The following is a 17,910-nucleotide window of genomic DNA, read 5'->3' as shown; positions in this document are numbered from 1 at the left end:
AAGGCCTGGATTTTTTTTTCCTCCTCCATGCTGCTCTGATTCTATTTTTCCCTCCCCTTTCGGGTGCCTGCTGTTTCCTAGCACTTGGGAGAGTCTGGGCAGCGGTAGCAGCAGCCACCAGAGGCAGAGTAGCAGCATCACCTCGGGAGGAGACAGGCGATTGCATGGGAAGCTGCAGCACCTAGCTGGAGAAACTGCTTTTGCAGCCAAGTTTCAGCTGTGTCTCCAGAATTGCAAACGCTTGTGCTGCCTGTCTTTGGCTGGCACGCTGCGTGCCAGGCAGCCCCGCTAACCGCCCAGCCTCGGCGGCGCCCGTGGATACAGGTAAGGTAGCTTTCCCTAGCACTTGTGCTCGCGTGCTTAGGAGACCCCGGCTCACAGTATGCCAGGTGCTGCATAGATGCACAGCTGCTTTGGAGAGCGCAGGGAGCAGTGTGGATCAAGAGACCAGGCAGGGAGTCTTTGACCCCTGAGTGCTGCCCTCAGCTCGGACTTGCTCTGTGGCCTTTGCCATGTCACTTGGCTGCTGTTTTCTCACCTGCGAGCTGGGAGCATGGAGGAATCCCTCCCTGGGATTAAGTAGGTCATGCTGGCAGGGTGCAGCAGGAGGCCGAGGAGCGCCAAGGAGGTGTCGCTAGAGCGGATGTGACTGGGGAACTTGATCCAGCTCCTGCCGCAGGCCAAGTCCCCAGTGGCAGGACAGTGCAGGCAGGTGAGGGCAGGCGCCGCAGCTTGGTTCATGGGCTCCAGGAGGCAGCTGGACCGGTCAGGCTGCATTGTGCTGTCCCCAAGGAAATGTGGCAGCCTGTCTAGGTTGGAGGCAGCGCCCAGAATGCGGCGGGGGGGCAGAGGTGGGCATGCCATACCACACGACAGCCACTGAAATGCCCTGCTGACAAAGAAAAACCCAGGTGGTGTGTGTGTTGGTGTGTGTGTGTGCATGCGTGCATATGTGCGTGTGTACACATGCATGGGAATACATAGATGGTATACATGTGTATGTGTGTATGCATGGGAATGCACAGATGTGCGTGGGGTGGGTGCAAGTACGTGGATATGTATTCACGTGTGCATGGAGGCATGTATGTGTCAGTGTGGAGTGTGTGGCATATCTGTGAGTGGGGGGTTATGCATTCAACCATAACTGCATGCATCTGTATGTGGGTGTGCATGTGTTTGCGTTCAATAGGCGTCTGCCTAAGTATGCATGTAGGGCACAGGGATGTGTCTGACAGACATATTTTTGCATAAGCTTGCATGTGGGTGTATATGTGTGGGGTGGGGGTTGTAAGCTGGAAAGTGTACTTGTGCGTACATGCTTGTGAATGTCTGTTATGGCTCATAATATGAGTGTGCATACCTGTGTGTGGCTGTGTCAGCATATAAATATGCTTGTATATGGGTGACTGAGTGTATGCGTGTGCAAGAATGTTAGCAGGTGCATATACACAGATGGATTTGGGGGCTGCATGTGATATGTGTGCTCATGTACATGTGCAAGCAGGTACATCTGCGTAGGGAAGATGGGAATTCGAGTACGTGTGTGTTAATGTGGCTGTGTGGGCGTGGGGGTGGGTAACTACATGCGGGTGTGAGGGAGGTATGGATGTGTGTCCTAAGGTGTGTGCAAGCATGACTGGGTGTGCATATCTGGATATGGATGTGGGGGATTAGTGTGTGCGAGTGCATGCGTTTTGGCAGGTGTGCATGAGTGTGAGTGGGTGAGCATGCTGTGGGTGGCTGTAGGGGTGTGCGTGCGCGCTGGATGTACACTAGTATGAGTAGGCGAGCATGCTGCAGGTGGCCGTGCGGATGCGCGTGCGTGTTGCGTGTGCATGAGTGTGAGTGTGAGTGGGCGTGCATGCTGCATGTGGACACTGAGAGTACAAGTGCGTGTGCAGAGCATATGGGTGGATCCCTGTGCCATCACCCTGCGTGTACCTGTTCCAGAGGTTGTGTTCACCTGGTGCTGATATGCCCCCTCTGGGTCTTGCTCCCCTGCAGCTCTGCTCCCCTTGCCAGCACAGCCCCCAGGCCAGCCGGCCAACGCAGCAAACAGCAGGGAGTGCGTCTCTTCCAATACGCCCCCACGCTGCCTTCCTGCTTTGGCTCCGACAAGTGCAAATGGAGCCAGACGCTAGGAAGGATCTGGGAGCTGATGGGAGGGCTTGCTGAGGAAGGGTTGGTGTGTACAGAGGCAGAGGTGCTGTGGACCTGACATAGATGTGGAAGCCAATGCTGGGCAGCATTGGCTCTGCCCTGGGGTTGGGGCTTGGGGCAAGCTGGGGCTGCTTCCCATGCCTCCTGGAGATCCCCCAGCGCGTTTGAAACAGCATCCATGTCACATTGTGCGCTCCCTCCCCTGGTGCCCAGTGCCCTCCCACACAGCCTTTGTGCCTCCCTAGCGCTCACTATAATCTACCTTGGGAGTGGGGCAGTGACTGGGGGACCAGCTGCCTTGAGCACTGCCCCCAGTGCAAACCCTCCCCCACCCCCCCGCAGAGCATCTCTTTGTAAAAAACTGCTGGGGGGGCTGGGGGGGGGGGAGGGATAGAAGATACGTACATTGGCAGGGACGTGTGTGCATGTCTGCACATGAGCCCCTCTCCTGTGCCCTGGCCTATGTCTCTGTCTTGCAAGCATGTTTCTACAGGACAATATTGCTGTCCATGTCCATGCATGGACCGAGGCGCAACAGCTGGTTTTCTAGCACATGTATGTTCCCCTGCATACACATGCTCCTCTTGCATGGTATACACCTGTGTGCCTCTCTGCCCCAAGCATGATGGGAGATGAAGTAACAGCTCCACGTATGTACACATTTCCACTGCTGTATGTCCTTGTGTGTCCTCTGGCACACACATGCTGGCACCTTTCTGTCCATGTACACAAATAAGAGGACAGAGAGAAAAGAGAACAGCATGGCACACATTTTGCCACATACCTGGGCCTAAGTGTCCTCTGCGTGCACGTCTGTCTGTCTATGCACAGACCCCAGGGCTTTACATGTAGCAGATTTGTGGACACTATAGCTTCACATGTGTGCATCCCTGCATGTTCCCCTCATTGTTGCAGTCCATGTTTGTGTGTAAGCATTAACTTGCGTCTCGCTATACAACTGTCCATGTCTGTGTCCATATCCTTCCTGGAAGAGCCATTATCTCACAAACATGCCACTCTGTACATTTTTGTTCTTGCTCGTGTATGTGTGCATGCATGTGTACCTGTCTCCAGGCACTTCTGGCTGTTTTTTTCCTGTAACAGGCAAAGAAATTCCTTGCCCGCGTGTGTGTGTTGGTACACCCAGCTGTGCCGTGTGTGCTCCCCCCTTGTGCATACACAAGGGAAAACCACTGGCTTTGTACACAAGTGCGGTGTCTCTGTCTGTCTCCACATTTGTGCCCGGCCCTGTGAGTTTTCTCCTTTATCTGAGCTGGCATCTGTACCTGTGGCAATCTCCCCACCTGCGTAAGCTGCCCTTGGCCCCCCGCTCATGCCTACACGCCTCTGCACGCGTGGGCGGATCTGCAGGCACTCATGACTAACCATGCCCGAGCCCGTGTGCACCGGCTTGGTGGATCGGCCTGCCATGCGTTCTCCACCAGCCCTAATTAATCAGAGCTAAAAATGGCCTGGAGTGTCATTCAGACTGCTGCCAGAGCTCAAGCTGAGCTGGCCATGCCAGCCACCCCCTGCTGCCCAAGTTGTACGACACAAGCCCTGTATGCATGCTGTGCCGGGCGGGTCCATGGGGCTCAAATCCCAGTGAATTCCCCCAGGAGCAGGCGGCCCCATGGGGCGAAGTCATGCGTCCCCTTTCGCAAAACACAGCCCAGCAGAGGCGGTTTCCTGGGATGGTGCTGTGCTCCTCAGACGCCACCTGCCTCAGGGGACCCTCCTGGTCAGGCCCAGGGGGCTGCAGAGCCCCAGCGCCACCAGCTGCCTCTCCCACTCACCATACATTTAACATGGGGCAGGTGCCAGTTTCCAACAAATGTCTCTGCTTGGCCAACCCCCTTCGTCTCCTGCCCGTGCATCATCAGCAACGCCCCCAACTTGCATCATGCTCCCCAGGCCATTTCTGTCCTCATCACATCCTGTCCAGCCCCAAGGGCTCAGCCTCCCCCTCTGGTCAGGGTGACTTAGCAAGGAATCAGGGAGAATCAGGGATCGGGAAGCATCCCCTCTCCCCACTAGCTGCTCTCACCCCCTCCACATGCCAGGGCACAGCACAGCAGGGCTGAGAGGTTCCTTCTACCACGTGCTCTCCTACAAAAGGGGCCCAGCTCTTAGTAGAGCTGAATTTCATCCCCACTTTGTTCCAAGCTGGTACAGAAAGTGGCCCATCTCCCCAGGACTGGTGGCTGGTGTGAATCAGGCAGAAGGCAGGGCAGGCTAGCCCCTCAGGGACCAACTGGATCAGTCAGAGCTCTCTGGACTAGTGCATCTCCAAGGTGCCACCCTGCCCTGCTTTCTGCCTGCCAGGAGAGGGGAAGTTGCCCTGGATCACTCTCACCCCAGTCAGCAGGAGGTGCTGCTGGGCCTGGGGAAGGGAGGCTGGCATGGGCAGCTCCCTTCTGCACCCCATGCAGCAGGAGATGCTGCGCAGAGCAGCAGGGAGTATTGGTAGCAGGGGACATTGCAATGACTGCGCCTGCAGCCTCTGCCTGCAGCGCCACAGCCGTGAGCTCTGCGCCCCGAGCAGGTCTGCCAGCTACAACCCCACCACAGCCGGCCCCTGCCTTGCCAGCAGGGAGGCTATGGACAATGCAGCAGGGATCCATGCTACTGCCTACACGCCAGGGCTGGGAGTCTATCAGCCTCCACGGGTGCTTAAATCCCTTGGGGATGAGACAAACAGTGGCATTGTGCAGAGCTGGAGCGAGGCAGGCAGGGCTCCCTGCTCTGCTGCCTGGAGCCAGGCATCAGCCCTGCAGGCCAGCATCATGAGACCTGGCTCTGTTCATTTAGGCCACTGGCTTCGCGTCAGCGCGGACTGCAGCTGATTTCAAGGGGAGTGCAAAACGTCTTGCCGGCTCCCTGGAGACCAGCCCTCGAGAGCACAGCGTGTGGCTCGCAGAGGCGGCAGGCATGGGCGATTTATCAGGAGGCGCTGCAGTGCTGAGACTTCCTGCCCTGCACAGTGCTGGGTGGGAGATGGGGCTTAAGAGCTCTCTGGCCATGCCAGGCTGGGGCGGTGACATAGGACAAGGCAGGAAGCAGCACATGAATCAGCCCTGTCACTAGTGGCAAGCTCAATCTGCCCCCTCACATGCATCTTGGTGTAGGTGCAGTGCAGGGGCACACGCTGGAGCAGTCCTCTGGGGCTGCTCACAAAGCCAGGTGTTGCACCACAGCTGGTTCTTAGCTCAGGGGGGTTGTGGGCAGCTGGCCCTGCAGGGGTGCTCAGACATGCTAAGTCTGGCTTCCATCACGAGCCCGATGCCAGGCTCCATCTTGCACCCTTTAGTCATGTGGTTTTGTGGTTGCTTGCTGCCGCCAGGCACAGCAGAAGGCAAACTCCATGCAGGTCCTGGATAACCTTGGCATCCATCGGGTGCAGCACCCATATAATAGACGTAGCTCGATTGACAGAGCTCCTTGTCCTGCCACCACCTGGCCCTCCCTACAGCTGAGCTGGCACTGGGTTAAGTTACAGTGCGCTAGATTGGGAGGACTCTTGCCAGCACACAAAAGGTGTGGGCTGGGCATGTAGCAGCTATAAATAAAAGCACCTGCTTCCCCAGCACAAAGGATCTGTCACTGCAGGAAAGACAATGGTAGGGGGCAGGATGGAATCAGACAGGACATAAACCCTGAGACAAATCATGTGGCAGATCACAGGGTGATAGAGGGCAGACAGCTCTGCACAGCCCCGGTGCCCCAGCTGCCACAGAGCAAGCACTGATCCTGCTCGCAGGGCAGCTTTAATCCCTGCAGTCTCTCAAAGCTGGTTGACCTTCACCCCAAAGGCTCTGCAGTGCTCCCATCTACCAGCTATGCAAGCCCATTCCTACCTGGCCAGGGAGGCATTGCCAAGCTCCCAGCCCTGGTGCATCTGCAGTTATCTGGTATGTGCCCAGGCCAGAGGAACCAGCCCCTGCAGCGAGCAGTGATTCACGCAGCACAACTAGGTGAGCAGGCTGGCACTGCTCAGATAAGTGCCCCACCCTGCCAAACTGATTGCTCTCCTGATTTGGTTTAATGGGGCACAGTTGCTTCCAAGCCAGGGCAACCTGAACCTGATTTAAAGGCACCTGGACCAATTTGCTTTGTCCGCTACCTACCCATCCTGCTTAGCTAGTGAGAATGAACAGCATGGGTGCCTCTGTGCTCTGCCACCTGAGCATCCCTCCAGGGGCAGCTAACAGAGTTCTACCTGCCCCTGTGAGATGTGGGGAAACTGAGGCATGGCAGCTGGCAGACAGCTTTGTCACAGGTCGAGCAGTGAGTGGCTGGGAGAGTGAGGAACAGAGTCAGCCCCACAGGCCTTTTGCCGCAGCTGGGCCTGGGCTACAGACCAGCATTTCTTGTCATGCAGAGCACTGATGCCTGAGGCCCGAGCATATCCCTCCACACATTTCCCAGCCTCGAGTCCCAGGCTGCTGTTTTTCTTTCCCCCACCCTGTGTTGAGCAAATGCAGCCCTGTCCTGCTTTGCAGAGCAACACCCTGCTAAGAAGCAGGGTGTCCTGGCAGAGTGCCACCTACCCCTGCCGCCCCAGGGGACTGGCCAGGGGCAGGGCTCCCATGCCTCGACATGTCCTGCTTGTGCTCAGTTGCCCCTGCTGCCTGCTGGGATGAGCCGGATCATCCTGATTTGCACCTACCCACAAGATCACACACAGACTCCACTCTGCCTGTCCCGCGGCCGAAACAAATGCTGCCTGGTATCTCCAAGCTCTTCAGCCCCCCCCCCCGTGTCCCCTCTCCAATCTGGCATCTTGTGCCGTCTCTCTGTCAAAGCTTCCTTAGCCTGATGAAGGGTTTTTGAATCCAAAAGCTTGCTTAATAAATATTCTCCAACTATTTGGGTTGGTCTAATAAAAGATATCAAATTCACCCAAGGAACCTTGTCTGCCTGCAAAGGCTCAGGCACTCTGCAAATGATAGAGGTGAGAAGGAATACTCCCTGACAAATGTTTCAGATGCTACCAGGCAGTGGGATGCTTGCTGGCTCAGGGTCTTACACATAGACTGCACACGCTGTGCTGGGCTCCCCTGGAAGCCTCCAAGGCAGGAGCACCAGGGGCTTTGGGAGCATGAGGCTGCAGCTCCTAAGTGCAGCTTTATGCACCATCTAGGTGCATCTAATGCTGCCTGTTGGTTCCCATCAGTAACTAGTCACCTGGGTAACTAGTAGTATTCCAGGTAACTAGTATCACTGGTGCAGCCGTCTGGCCGAGTCCCCACTGGTCTCCTGTAGGGCTCTGTACAGGGATAATTTCCCTCAGAGCAATGTTCCCCGTGCTAGCAACTCCTTTCAGGCTCCCTGCACATTTGCAGGCTGCAGAACACATACCACACACCCATTGCAGCTGTGCCCCACACACCTGGGCTCTGCCATTGCACATGCGTGTTGCATGTATGTATTATGTCTGCTTCACACACCACATGGACTTTACATGCAGTGAAGCACGTGCATCTATGCATTATGGGGCTTCTGGAGCATTGGATATTGGCTGTGGCTAAAGGGTGAGAGTTCAGCTGGGGTGCCCGCGTGCTCCCAATGGCACTGAGACTCTCCCAGTGCCTGGCTGACAGGTCTTGCTCTAGTCTCTAGATTTGGGGCCAGGATGGACTGTGGGGTTGACTGGCAAGGGTCCTCATTGGATTCCTTCCTTTCCTGCCCTGTTTCCTAGGACAAGCTGAGCAGCCTCCTTAGTGCCTGCCCCTGCAGTGGCAGGGGCACTGAAAGGGCCTTTGCCTCCCCAGGGCATACTGGGGTGTGTGTGCAGATTGGGTGCTTTGTGGCTGTGGCGTGAGAAAAGGAACGGATGTGCATGTGGACTGTTTCAGCTGAGGTTTGCTTGCAAATGCCAGGGACTGGACTTGACCTGGGGAGCTCATCCAGGTCTCTGCTCCCAAACACGCGTGACTCACACTGCAGCTGGTATGCACAAGGCCTGTGTGCTCTGCACACGCCTGCCTGTAGCATGCCCACGCACCACACAACACAAGGTGCTTATGTCCTTGGGCCCAAGGCATGCCCAATTCATTGCAGGCATATGGGCTCAATCCCCTTCCCGGTGTCACTGTAGCCCATGGTCACCTCACTGCACCCTGCCATCCACACTAGGGAGTCAACAAGGTGCTTTGGAAGTACACTGGGCAGTGGTGTCTGGAGCGACAACGGGGCATTGGGAGCCCTCTGGACTCAACCGCTGCATGCCCTGGATTGCTCCCACCTGCCTAGCCCCTGCCATGCCAGCCCCAGCCCCCCACCTTCTCCCTGCCCACACTTCCCCGCTTGCTCTGCTGCTGGCTTCAAAACAAACTCCCCTTTCCCCCCCTTTTTATGTTTTGCCTCTTGGCTCGGAGCCCCTTCCCTCCCTAGCGCCATCTGCCGCAAAGCTGTCCCATCCGCGGCTTGTGATCCACTCACTGGCACGGACACCTGCAAGGTGCCGTCTGCTCTGTCAAAGCGTGGTGTGGGCTGACACCCGCTCTTCAGATGGTGCCAGGGACGGAGATGGAATTAATTAGGGTGCAGTGAAGGGAAAGGGAGAAAGAGAGAGAGCCACCCACAGAGACGCACACAGAGGCATGCACACATAGACACGGGCATGCACACACACGCATATAAACACACACAAGCACACACACATGCACACGAGCAAAGGGGAAGAGACAGAGACTGATGAAAAGAGAGAGGAGGAAAAGCCCAGGAGCAGCTTCCTAAGTTCCCCCTGTCAAAGTGCTGCTCTGTGAATTATTTCCATGGGACTATCTGGTCCCTCCTGGGACAGAGTCCAGGCCCCTGCTCCCTGGGCAACCCTAGCACAGCTGGTCTAAACGCACAACCCGGTTCAGTTTTGTATCCCAGCCCTCCTGCTCCGCAGCACCCAGAAAAACTGCTCCTGACCAGCCGGCATTCACTTGTAACCGGTTTACACCCATCTGCTTTCACACCCCAGCAGCTCCAGCTGCAATCAGGGTCCTCAAGTGCAGGGTGCTGCACAGACAGAGCTGAACCGTGCCTCTAAGCTCCTTTTTGAGATACAGCTGTGCCAAAGAAGTTACCAAGGGGAAGTGAGGCACAGGATAGCACTCTCCATGGCCAGCAGTGGGCTGCTGTTCCTCTAGGGCTCTATCCCAAGCCCAGGCAGCTCACGATCTGTGCAAGATTCACAGCGATGCACCTCAGCTAGTGTGTTAGTGTGCCCCTTAGCCGCTGTTTTGTAGTCTTGCACTAACGGAGTTAGGACTGACGTTTGCTCTCTCTTTGCTCTCCTGGTAAAAGGGTGACACAAGCATCTCCCATGGAGAGAGGCAGCTTTGTCACAGCCCAAGGCTATGGGCTACATGTTGAACCCGTTCAAGTCCTGGGGGATCTTCCAGTCTGATCAGCCAGTCTGATGAATGGAGCAGCCTCCCTGTGCTTGGGGTTTTGGCTGCACCGGTGGAATAAACTCTGACCTCTGAGTCTCCTCTCTCTGCTCCCCTTCCTCCCATGCCCCATAGGAGCCAAGTGACCCAGACCATGGAGCTGCTCTCCACTCCCAAAAACATTGAGATCAACAACATCACATGCGACTCATTCCGCATCTCCTGGGCCATGGACAAAGGGGACTTGGAGCGGGTCACTCACTATTTCATTGACCTCAACAAGAAGGAGAACAAGAACTCCAACAAGTTCAAGCACCGGGTGAGTGTGGGGCAGCACGTGCATGGTGGGGTGGGATGTGGCATAAAACTGGAGCAGTCATTGGATGCTTGTGGATACTTAGCAATGCTCTCAGCCAAAGCAAGTTCTCTTTGGAGCACTCAATCCAGCCATACGCCCCATGGCAGTGCTGCCAGCCAGCTGCGAGCTGTTATGAATGGCATGGCTTGGTGTGTGCATCACAGAAACCTCCAGCTCTGGCACTGGCTAAGCCCCCTTACAGCCAGCTTGTATGGAGGAACTGGTGGGTGGGTGGGTGGGTGGCTTATGGAGCCTTGGAAAAGTCCCTTTAGGATAGGGGCCAGCATCATGGATGGGGTCAGAATGGGAAGGGCTGTCTTTTGGTGCACATCATGAGTAACTAAGAGAGTCAGGTTTAGATCCAAGCTGCACATCTCAGGGACGGAGGTCAGGGCCCTATCCATGGTGGAGAAGCATGGGACTGTGCGCAGGGGGCAAAAAACCCGCCCTGCCCAACTCTGCTCCAATGGCCAAAGGTTACACCCAAGGCAGGGGCCAGGTCAGTGCACCCTGGAAGAGTGTGCCTGCTCCTATAAAGCAAGGGGGAGATGGGGTAGGGCGGCAGCTGGAGAGGAATGCTAAACATCCCCTCCAAAGCATAGCCAGAGGAGACGTGAAGCAAATTACTCACTCTGCCTTCTCCCTCTGGAACCGAGTCACTAATTCGGGAGCTTTTTAGCGGGATGGTTGCCACGGTGATGCTATTTAATGCTTAACATTATATTTTTCCTCCCCAATAATAAGCTTTTTTTTCCCCATGTCTCCCGACTCTTGAGCATTTGCTGTTGCCACAGAAACAGCACAGCGCTGAAGCAGTGTTTTCGTGGCCTATTGACACTGCAATTTATGCCCTTAAACAAAGGGGGTTATAGGACCCTTTGGGGCTGGGTTCTCGGTGTTCAGGGTCCCATGCAATTCCTTTGGCCCATCTCCCTGTGCCTAAGCAGGGCACTTAAAACCTGTCCGCAGAGCCTGAGGGCATGTAGAAGAAGTGGCAGCCGTCTGCAGGGCTGAATACGATGCCAGTCAGCTCTACAGTATGATGCAGCATGCAACAGCAGTGACTGTCACAGTGAGCTGCAGTGTAGGGGCCCAGGCTAATCAGTATTACAGCATCCGGCAATAACAAATACCAGTGGAATAAACACTATGCTGTTCAGGAATAGCAAACAGCATAGCAGCCAGTACTACAGTCATGAGTAATACATACCACAGCGTTCTGCAGCAGCAAATAGCAGAATCATGCATACTACACTAGTCTACAGTAACAAGTCCTGTGATTAATACCATGGCAATAGAGAGGTAGCTAGCTGTGTTAGTCTGAAGTGAGGCAGAAGGCAGGGTAGAGAGGCACCTATAGATGAACTCAGTAAGACATATATAGATATATACCACTGCAGTAAGCATTACAGTATTCTGTAGTAATGAATCCTGGTGTAACAAATACCACAGCAGCAAAACCTAGGGCATTCTGAGCCAAAGAGTGCCACCCTGATACATCACTCTGCAGGAACGGGAGCTAGAGTATTCTACAAAAATGAGCACCAGGCTAGTAAATGCCACAGGACTTCATGGTCACAGCTATGGTAGCCACAAATGCTGTAGTACCAGACACCGTGGTACTCCAGCAGTACTCAGGGGATGGTGGGGTAAGGCTAGAACGTGGTAGCATAGGGCATTCTGCATAGCAGTGTCTGGCCATGGGGCATCGAAGGCAGAGAGCAGCTGTAGCAGTTCTTGTGCAATAGGGCACATTGCCCAGACCATGCCCTGGCTGTATGGCAGTCTGTGAAGCTGTGGCTACTGGGGGCAGCATGGCCTGCCTCTATTCATTGCAGTGAGCCTTGCAAGGCTGCTCCAGGCAGGTCCTTCCACTCCTGGTCTGCAGCGGGGCTGTGTGCCAGGTCAGCCTTGTACCACGCTCTGCGGCTTGCTCCTTGAGAAGGGTGTGGGGTGCTTGTCCTGCCTCAGGCCCGGGCCTGGAGAGAGTTTTGCATGTGCCCTTGGCTTTTGTCCTTGAGCAGGATGTTCCCACCAAACTAGTGGCCAAGGCAGTGCCGCTGCCCATGACCGTGCGGGGCCACTGGTTCCTGAGTCCTCGGACTGAGTACAGCGTGGCGGTGCAGACTGCTGTCAAGCAGAGCGACGGCGAGTACCTGGTGTCCGGCTGGAGCGAGACGGTGGAGTTCTGCACAGGGGGTGAGTGTGTGGGGATGCTCAGCTGGGCTCCAAGCTCACTGCACAGCCAGGCACCCGGCTGCACTTGGTTTCCTGCCAGATCCACAGGGGCTGGCACAGAACAGCTGCCATGTGCTCAGCACCATATGCTGCCAGCTTCCCTTTTCCCTCTATAAGCCAGGGGAGCAATGGGGGGACTACCGCTGTGGGAGCCCTCCCCCCCCCCGAGTTTCCCCTCAGGCCCCTAGCCCTGCAGCAGCAGCATGCTTTGTAGGGGTCCTTCTTGGCATGCCACACTGCTCACTAAGCACTCATAGGATCCTGGCCTCCAGCTTCTTGCTGCAATAGTTTAGCAACAGGCAGCCCATTTCAGCCTGGATTTTTCTAGGCAGCAGCAGATGGAACCAGGAGTAGGAAAGTGGGGAGCAAGGTAGGGGGATTGTCCTGTGCCGAAGGCATGTGAAACCCAGAACCATTTGGAGGCAGCAAAGGCAGAGCAGAGCCTGCTGGGGACATAGGAAGGGGAGCGGAGAGCACTGCCTGGCTGGTGGAGCAACAGTGCAAGAGTGGGAGGCAATGGGTGTGAGAGCTGGTTGCAGCCGGAGTGGGGAAGGGGAACCTGGCTGCAGCCAGGTGGGGAAGAGGTCAACGGACTGGCTGTACTGATAGCAAGTGCCTCCCACCCCATGCAGATTATGCCAAGGAGCACCTGGCTCAGCTGCAGGAGAAGGCAGAGCTCATTGCCGGCAGGATGCTCCGCTTCTCTGTCTTCTACCGGAACCAGCACAAGGAGTATTTCCAGCACGTCAGGTAAAGTCCAGCTCGGTGTGACGCGGACCATGGCCGATGCCGTAGAGTGGGGCCAGGGCAGGTTTTGGGCCAGCCAGATGTCTCCCTGTCTTGCTGGCAGGGGCACAAAGTGCACGCAGCCAGGGCTGCAGGGCAGGTTTCTCCTCTGGCTATACCCACTGGGTCCTGCCTGCAGTAGCTCTGCTTCCTGCCTCCCCCAGCATGATTAAATCCAGGTGTCCTGATTGCTACATCTCATCCCTGCCCCTCCCCAGAGCGAGGAAGACAACCTAGGCATCCTTTCTCTTAGCCCCATTTTAGCCTCTGGACCAGTGGTTCGCAGTCTGCAGGGCCAACAAAGCTGCAGTCAGAGGCCTGTCAATCACAATGAGCATCTCCCTTTGCAGTGACAGGCTGGATACTAAGTGGGGGGTAGTCCTCCTTCAGGCCCAAGAGCTGGAGAACCCCTGCTTGAGCCCCTGCCTGAACTAGGAAGGGGACCCAGGAGTCCTGACTCCGGTGCAAACAACATCTGCCACCTGACTTCCTCGGGACTGTGCCAGGGTAGTCCCTAGTTTCTAGCAGGGCAGAGGTTGTCTGAGCCATTGCCCGTGACAGCCTGTGGCTTCTCCCCCTCCTCCCAGGCTGCACTGTGGGAATGCGATGAAGCCGTCACTGAAGGACAATAGTGGGAGCCATGGCTCGCCCACCAGTGGCATGCTGCATGGCATCTTCTTCAGCTGCAACACTGAGTTCAACACGGGGCAGCCCCCACAGGACTCGCCCTACGGCCGCTACCGCTTCCAGATCCCGGCCCAGCGCCTCTTCAACCCCAACACTCATCTCTACTTTGCGGACTTCTACTGCATGTACACAGCCTACCACTACGTCGTCCTGGTGCTGGCGCCCAAGGGCTCTGCCGGCGACCACTTCTGCCGGGAGCGCCTGCCCCAGCTGGACATTTCCTGCAACAAGTTCCTGACCTGCTCCGTGGAAGACGGGGACCTGGTGTATCGCCACGCCCAGGACGTCATCCTGGAGGTCATCTATACCGAGCCGATCGACCTCAGCCTTGGCGTGCTAGGCGAGATCAGTGGCCACCAGCTCATGAGCCTGTCCACGGCCAATGCCAAAAAGGACCCCAGTTGCAAGACGTGCAACATCAGCGTGGGGCGCTAGCAACTGGTGTGGGGAGAGCAGGCAGGCAGGAGGGCGTGCGTGTGGGAGGGAAGGCAAGGCTGTGCTAATGAGAGGCCCTTAGCAGCGGACACGGGGGTGGCTGGGCACTGGGCAGAGCAAGCACCATTTAGGTGGGGCCTGGCTCTGGCTTCTCTCTCTGCGCACCCCACTCTCCAGTGTAAATATGAACTCTGCAAAGGACCACGGACCCATGGGAGCAGCGTACACAGGACCTTGGCCCAGGGGTGAGGTCTGCTGGCCCTGCTCTCTGTTGGCTTGTGTAGGTGCAGCCCTGCAGCTGGGAGAGGGGGAGCCCCGATCTGATGTCTTTGCTCAGAGCGGAAAGAACCCCATGCCTGGGACATCGTGCGTGGGCCCCCGCTGGGAAGACTGGGTCTCCATCCCTGGGAGTGGAGCCGGACAGTGGTACTTTCACACTGGAAAGAACAAGAGCAGGTGCTGGCACTGCAGGACTGCAAAGCTCTTCCCTCCTGCAGCCAGCACCCTCCTTCCTCTCTGCCTCCCCCTGGCCTCCCTTACCCCTTGTGACTACCCTGTTCTCCCCAGCTCCTTTTGCTGAATGCCCAGGTGCACCGGAGTCTCACCTGCATGCAGATGCCCACCTGGGCAGCCCTTTAGAGGTGCAGTGCTTAGCTGGCACCTAGGTACTGGGGTCGCACCCTGCAGGCCCTGCCATGGAGTCTGATCCCAGAGCCCCCTCAGCTCTCGGGGAGCTTGGGAAGGAGCTCCCTGGCTCTGCACCCCACTGGCCAGCGCCCTGGGGTGTGACAGCTGCCTGCCCCAGTTCTCTCCAGGGAGGGGTGGGCAGCCCCACTGCAGATCCCAGCAGGCCTGTGGCACTCCAGGGGTGTGCTGGAATTCAAGTGGGCGGCTGCACCCATCTCGCTGGTGGAGCCAAGCCCTGCCTGGGGGCCCCCACCCACCCAGCCAGGCGGCAGAGGAATGCTGTCTGCCTTGGCTGTGTCCCAGAGTGAGCCCCAGCTCCTGGGGTGGGGGAGAACGTACAGGCTCCCTGTTCATTCACCCCCCCTTGGAACAACCCCCTTACTGGGGGTGAATATCACTCACCTGCTCTTAGCTCTGTGCAGCGAGGTGCCTGGTGCTCTCTGGGGCTACTTGCTGATCCCAGCCCATCCTGCCACTACCCTGATGCCTTGCAGGGAGTCTGCAAGGCAGTTTGTCCCCTCCCCAGCATCGTGCTGACCTGCCCATCACACTTGCCCACCTGTGGTGTCTCCCCAGCCTGGCCAGCCCCACTGTTCTCCCCCTGTCCAAGCTCCTCTCTCTTCCCTGTATAAATAGTGCTGGCTTCTCTGTGCTGCGCTGTGACTTTAGCTTGCAGGACAGCCTGCCTGCACATGGCCCCTCTGCCTCCCGCCATGCTTAGACATGGCCCTCAGCGCTGGGACAGGACAGCAGGGTTCAGAGAGTGCCACTTCTCATAGAGCTGCCACTGTGCTGGGGTGTAGGGGGTGCACATGCAGCAGGGATGGGTGCCTGCCAAATTTTCTGCATTTGCAAAGGAAATCACCCCATGGAGGGGCCTGCAGGGCTCCCCAGACTGGCACAAAAGCACCACTCACTGGGAGATGCTCCACAGTGCCTCAACCCTCATTGCCATCTGGCTACTGAAGGGCTTTCAGTGGGAGGATTGGAAAGTAGGACCTTCCTATCTACAAGCCTGAGCCATGGATCCCCACATCCAGGATGGTCTGGGCTCACTGACCTTTTCCATGGACCAGACACTTGCTGGCAGTAAAGTTCCTGCAGGCTTCTGGTCATCAGCCTCCCCAAAGAGGTACCAGTGGGGTATTGCCTGCTGTCTAGAGATGCAGCATGGAGCGTGTTTATTGAGGCAGTCCTTAAGGTGATGCTTGAGCCTTTGCGATGGATGGGAGAAAGGGACTCTGCTTGGGAGTGCCATCACGTTCTCATTCTCCATGGCGTTTGGGGTGCCCGCCATGTCGTGCAACCAGCCGTGCTGTGTTTGCCATGTGCTGTAGCAGTGTTGTGCTGTGTGTGCTGCTGCCATGCAGTGATTCGGGCCTTGCCTTTTTTGACACTAGCTTTTTGGTTTTCCCCTCCTCATCCTGCAGAAAATCCAGGCGTGTGCTGACTGAACTTCCCATGGGGATGCTGCCTGCACTGAGGCTGCTGCTGCCCACAGCTGCATGTGGTTTCCTGGACAGTGCCATGATACTTGGACATGCCTAGCTCCCCAGGGATGCCATGTCCTAGGAAGGCTTTGCTGGCAGTGGGCTGGATAGCTCCTGCCTGTAAGGGCCAAGGGTGAGCAGCCAGGCCCTCCTGGCATGACCTCCTGTCAAAATGTAGCATGATCTTCTCCTGGGGACAGGGAGAGTCAGCCTTCCCTGGGGACAGGTGGAGGAGGGTGACAACCCACCTCTTCTGGAGACAGCTGGGTGAGCACTTTTGTCTCTCCCAGGAGGCAGGGTGGCAGAGGAGGAGGGTGTGAGCTGTGCCATCAGGCGGGGTGGACGAGGAGGGTCAGAGCTGCCCGCAAGCTGGCAAGTGCGGCTGAGGAAGCCTAGGCTGGCATCAGGGAGCAGGAAGAGAGCATGGTGTGAGCTCCATCAGTGACTCCTGCAGCAGAGAGCCTGCGAACCAGAATCCATAGGATGCCCCAGCTGAATGCATGGCTGGGGACGGCAGTGCCCACCAGCAGCGGGGGAGAAGCCTCCCTTCCACTCAGAGCAGATTCGGGACCCATTTCCCTGCCCACAGCATCAGCTTTGGAGCCAGAAGGGGCTGGGGCTGGTGGCCCCGGCTCTGCCTCTTTCCCTCTGCGCCCCGCATGTGGCAGAGAACCGCGGCATGGCGCTTGGGCAGCAGCGCCCGCAGCATCCCCGGTCCCACATGGCGCTTCTCTGGTCTGTGTGTACGGTGCACGCTGTAAAGAAAACCCCAAACCCACCTGTGCTGTGCTGACCATGTGTATCAATAAATGAACTGCCTGTGTGCAGCCCTGCCTCCTGCTTCCATCCGCCGCGCTGCAGGGCTGGAGGAGAGGGCAGGCCAGGGGACACATCTGCTCTCGTGCAAAGGGAGCCTGGAGTGTGAGGAAACTCAGGGACATCACTGACTGGCCCATTGCATGTGGTACCCCTGAAACACTCGGGGAAGAGGAAGAGCTGGTAAGGATGGAAGTTGCAATGGCAAGTGCAGAGCCCCCATCAGCCTGGACTCCAACTTGGTGCCTGCTGGAGAGAGTGATGCTGCCTTCTGCCTTGACTCACCACAGAGGATCAAGCTGGACCTGGGGCTGTGCATGTGATGTCCTCATTGCCTTTGGGGTCTCCATAATCACAGAACCACAGGGCAATGGGGCCTCAGGAGATCATCCAGTCCAACCCCCTGCCCGAGGCAAGATTGTTCCCACCTGAACCATCCCAGACAGCTGCTCCTCTGCTTCCCAGTTAAACCCCTCCATTGCCAGTGATCCCAGCCCCTCTCCAGGCAGGCCGTTCCAGAGCATACACGCTCTGCAGTAAAAGAGTGTGCATCTCCCTGGGGGCCATGACAGCTGTCCTCCTGGATGGTCGCAGAACTAAGCTGCACCCGGCTTCAAACGCGGCTTCCATGCTCTGCAGTAGTGAGCAGCACAGCGTGCAGGAGAAACGAGGTCCCGGCGCGGTGCCACAGTGCTCAGTGCTGCTTCCACAAATACAGAGCAGTTTCTGGCCTGCTATGCCATGTTACAGTAATTGGGGCATGAAGTTCACAGGAACACAGTCCACTGCTGCTTGTCAGCATGCGGTAGATGCTACCATGCCACAGAGGTGGCAATACCTGGCCAGCTGCTGTAGTCCCTGCTCT

General features: G+C 57.0%; 1 protein-coding gene across 1 annotated transcript; it reads left to right on the top strand.

Moving 5' to 3' along the window:
- The first annotated feature begins 63 nt into the window (after nucleotides 1-63).
- PHYHIP (phytanoyl-CoA 2-hydroxylase interacting protein) lies at nucleotides 64-17,056 on the top strand. Its single transcript, XM_006263887.4, has 5 exons — nucleotides 64-324; nucleotides 9,684-9,867; nucleotides 11,931-12,105; nucleotides 12,777-12,894; nucleotides 13,518-17,056. The coding sequence occupies exons 2-5, from the start codon at nucleotides 9,703-9,705 to the stop codon at nucleotides 14,050-14,052; spliced, it is 993 nt and encodes a 330-aa protein (XP_006263949.1). The 5' UTR covers nucleotides 64-324; nucleotides 9,684-9,702; the 3' UTR covers nucleotides 14,053-17,056.
- The last annotated feature ends 854 nt before the right edge of the window (nucleotides 17,057-17,910 follow it).

The sequence above is a fragment of the Alligator mississippiensis genome, chromosome 7 (assembly GCF_030867095.1).
Source record: "Alligator mississippiensis isolate rAllMis1 chromosome 7, rAllMis1, whole genome shotgun sequence".
In the NCBI taxonomy this organism is placed as follows: domain Eukaryota; kingdom Metazoa; phylum Chordata; order Crocodylia; family Alligatoridae; genus Alligator; species Alligator mississippiensis.
The sequence above is the reverse complement of the archived record's forward strand: the minus strand, read 5'-3'. Positions and strand labels throughout refer to the sequence as shown.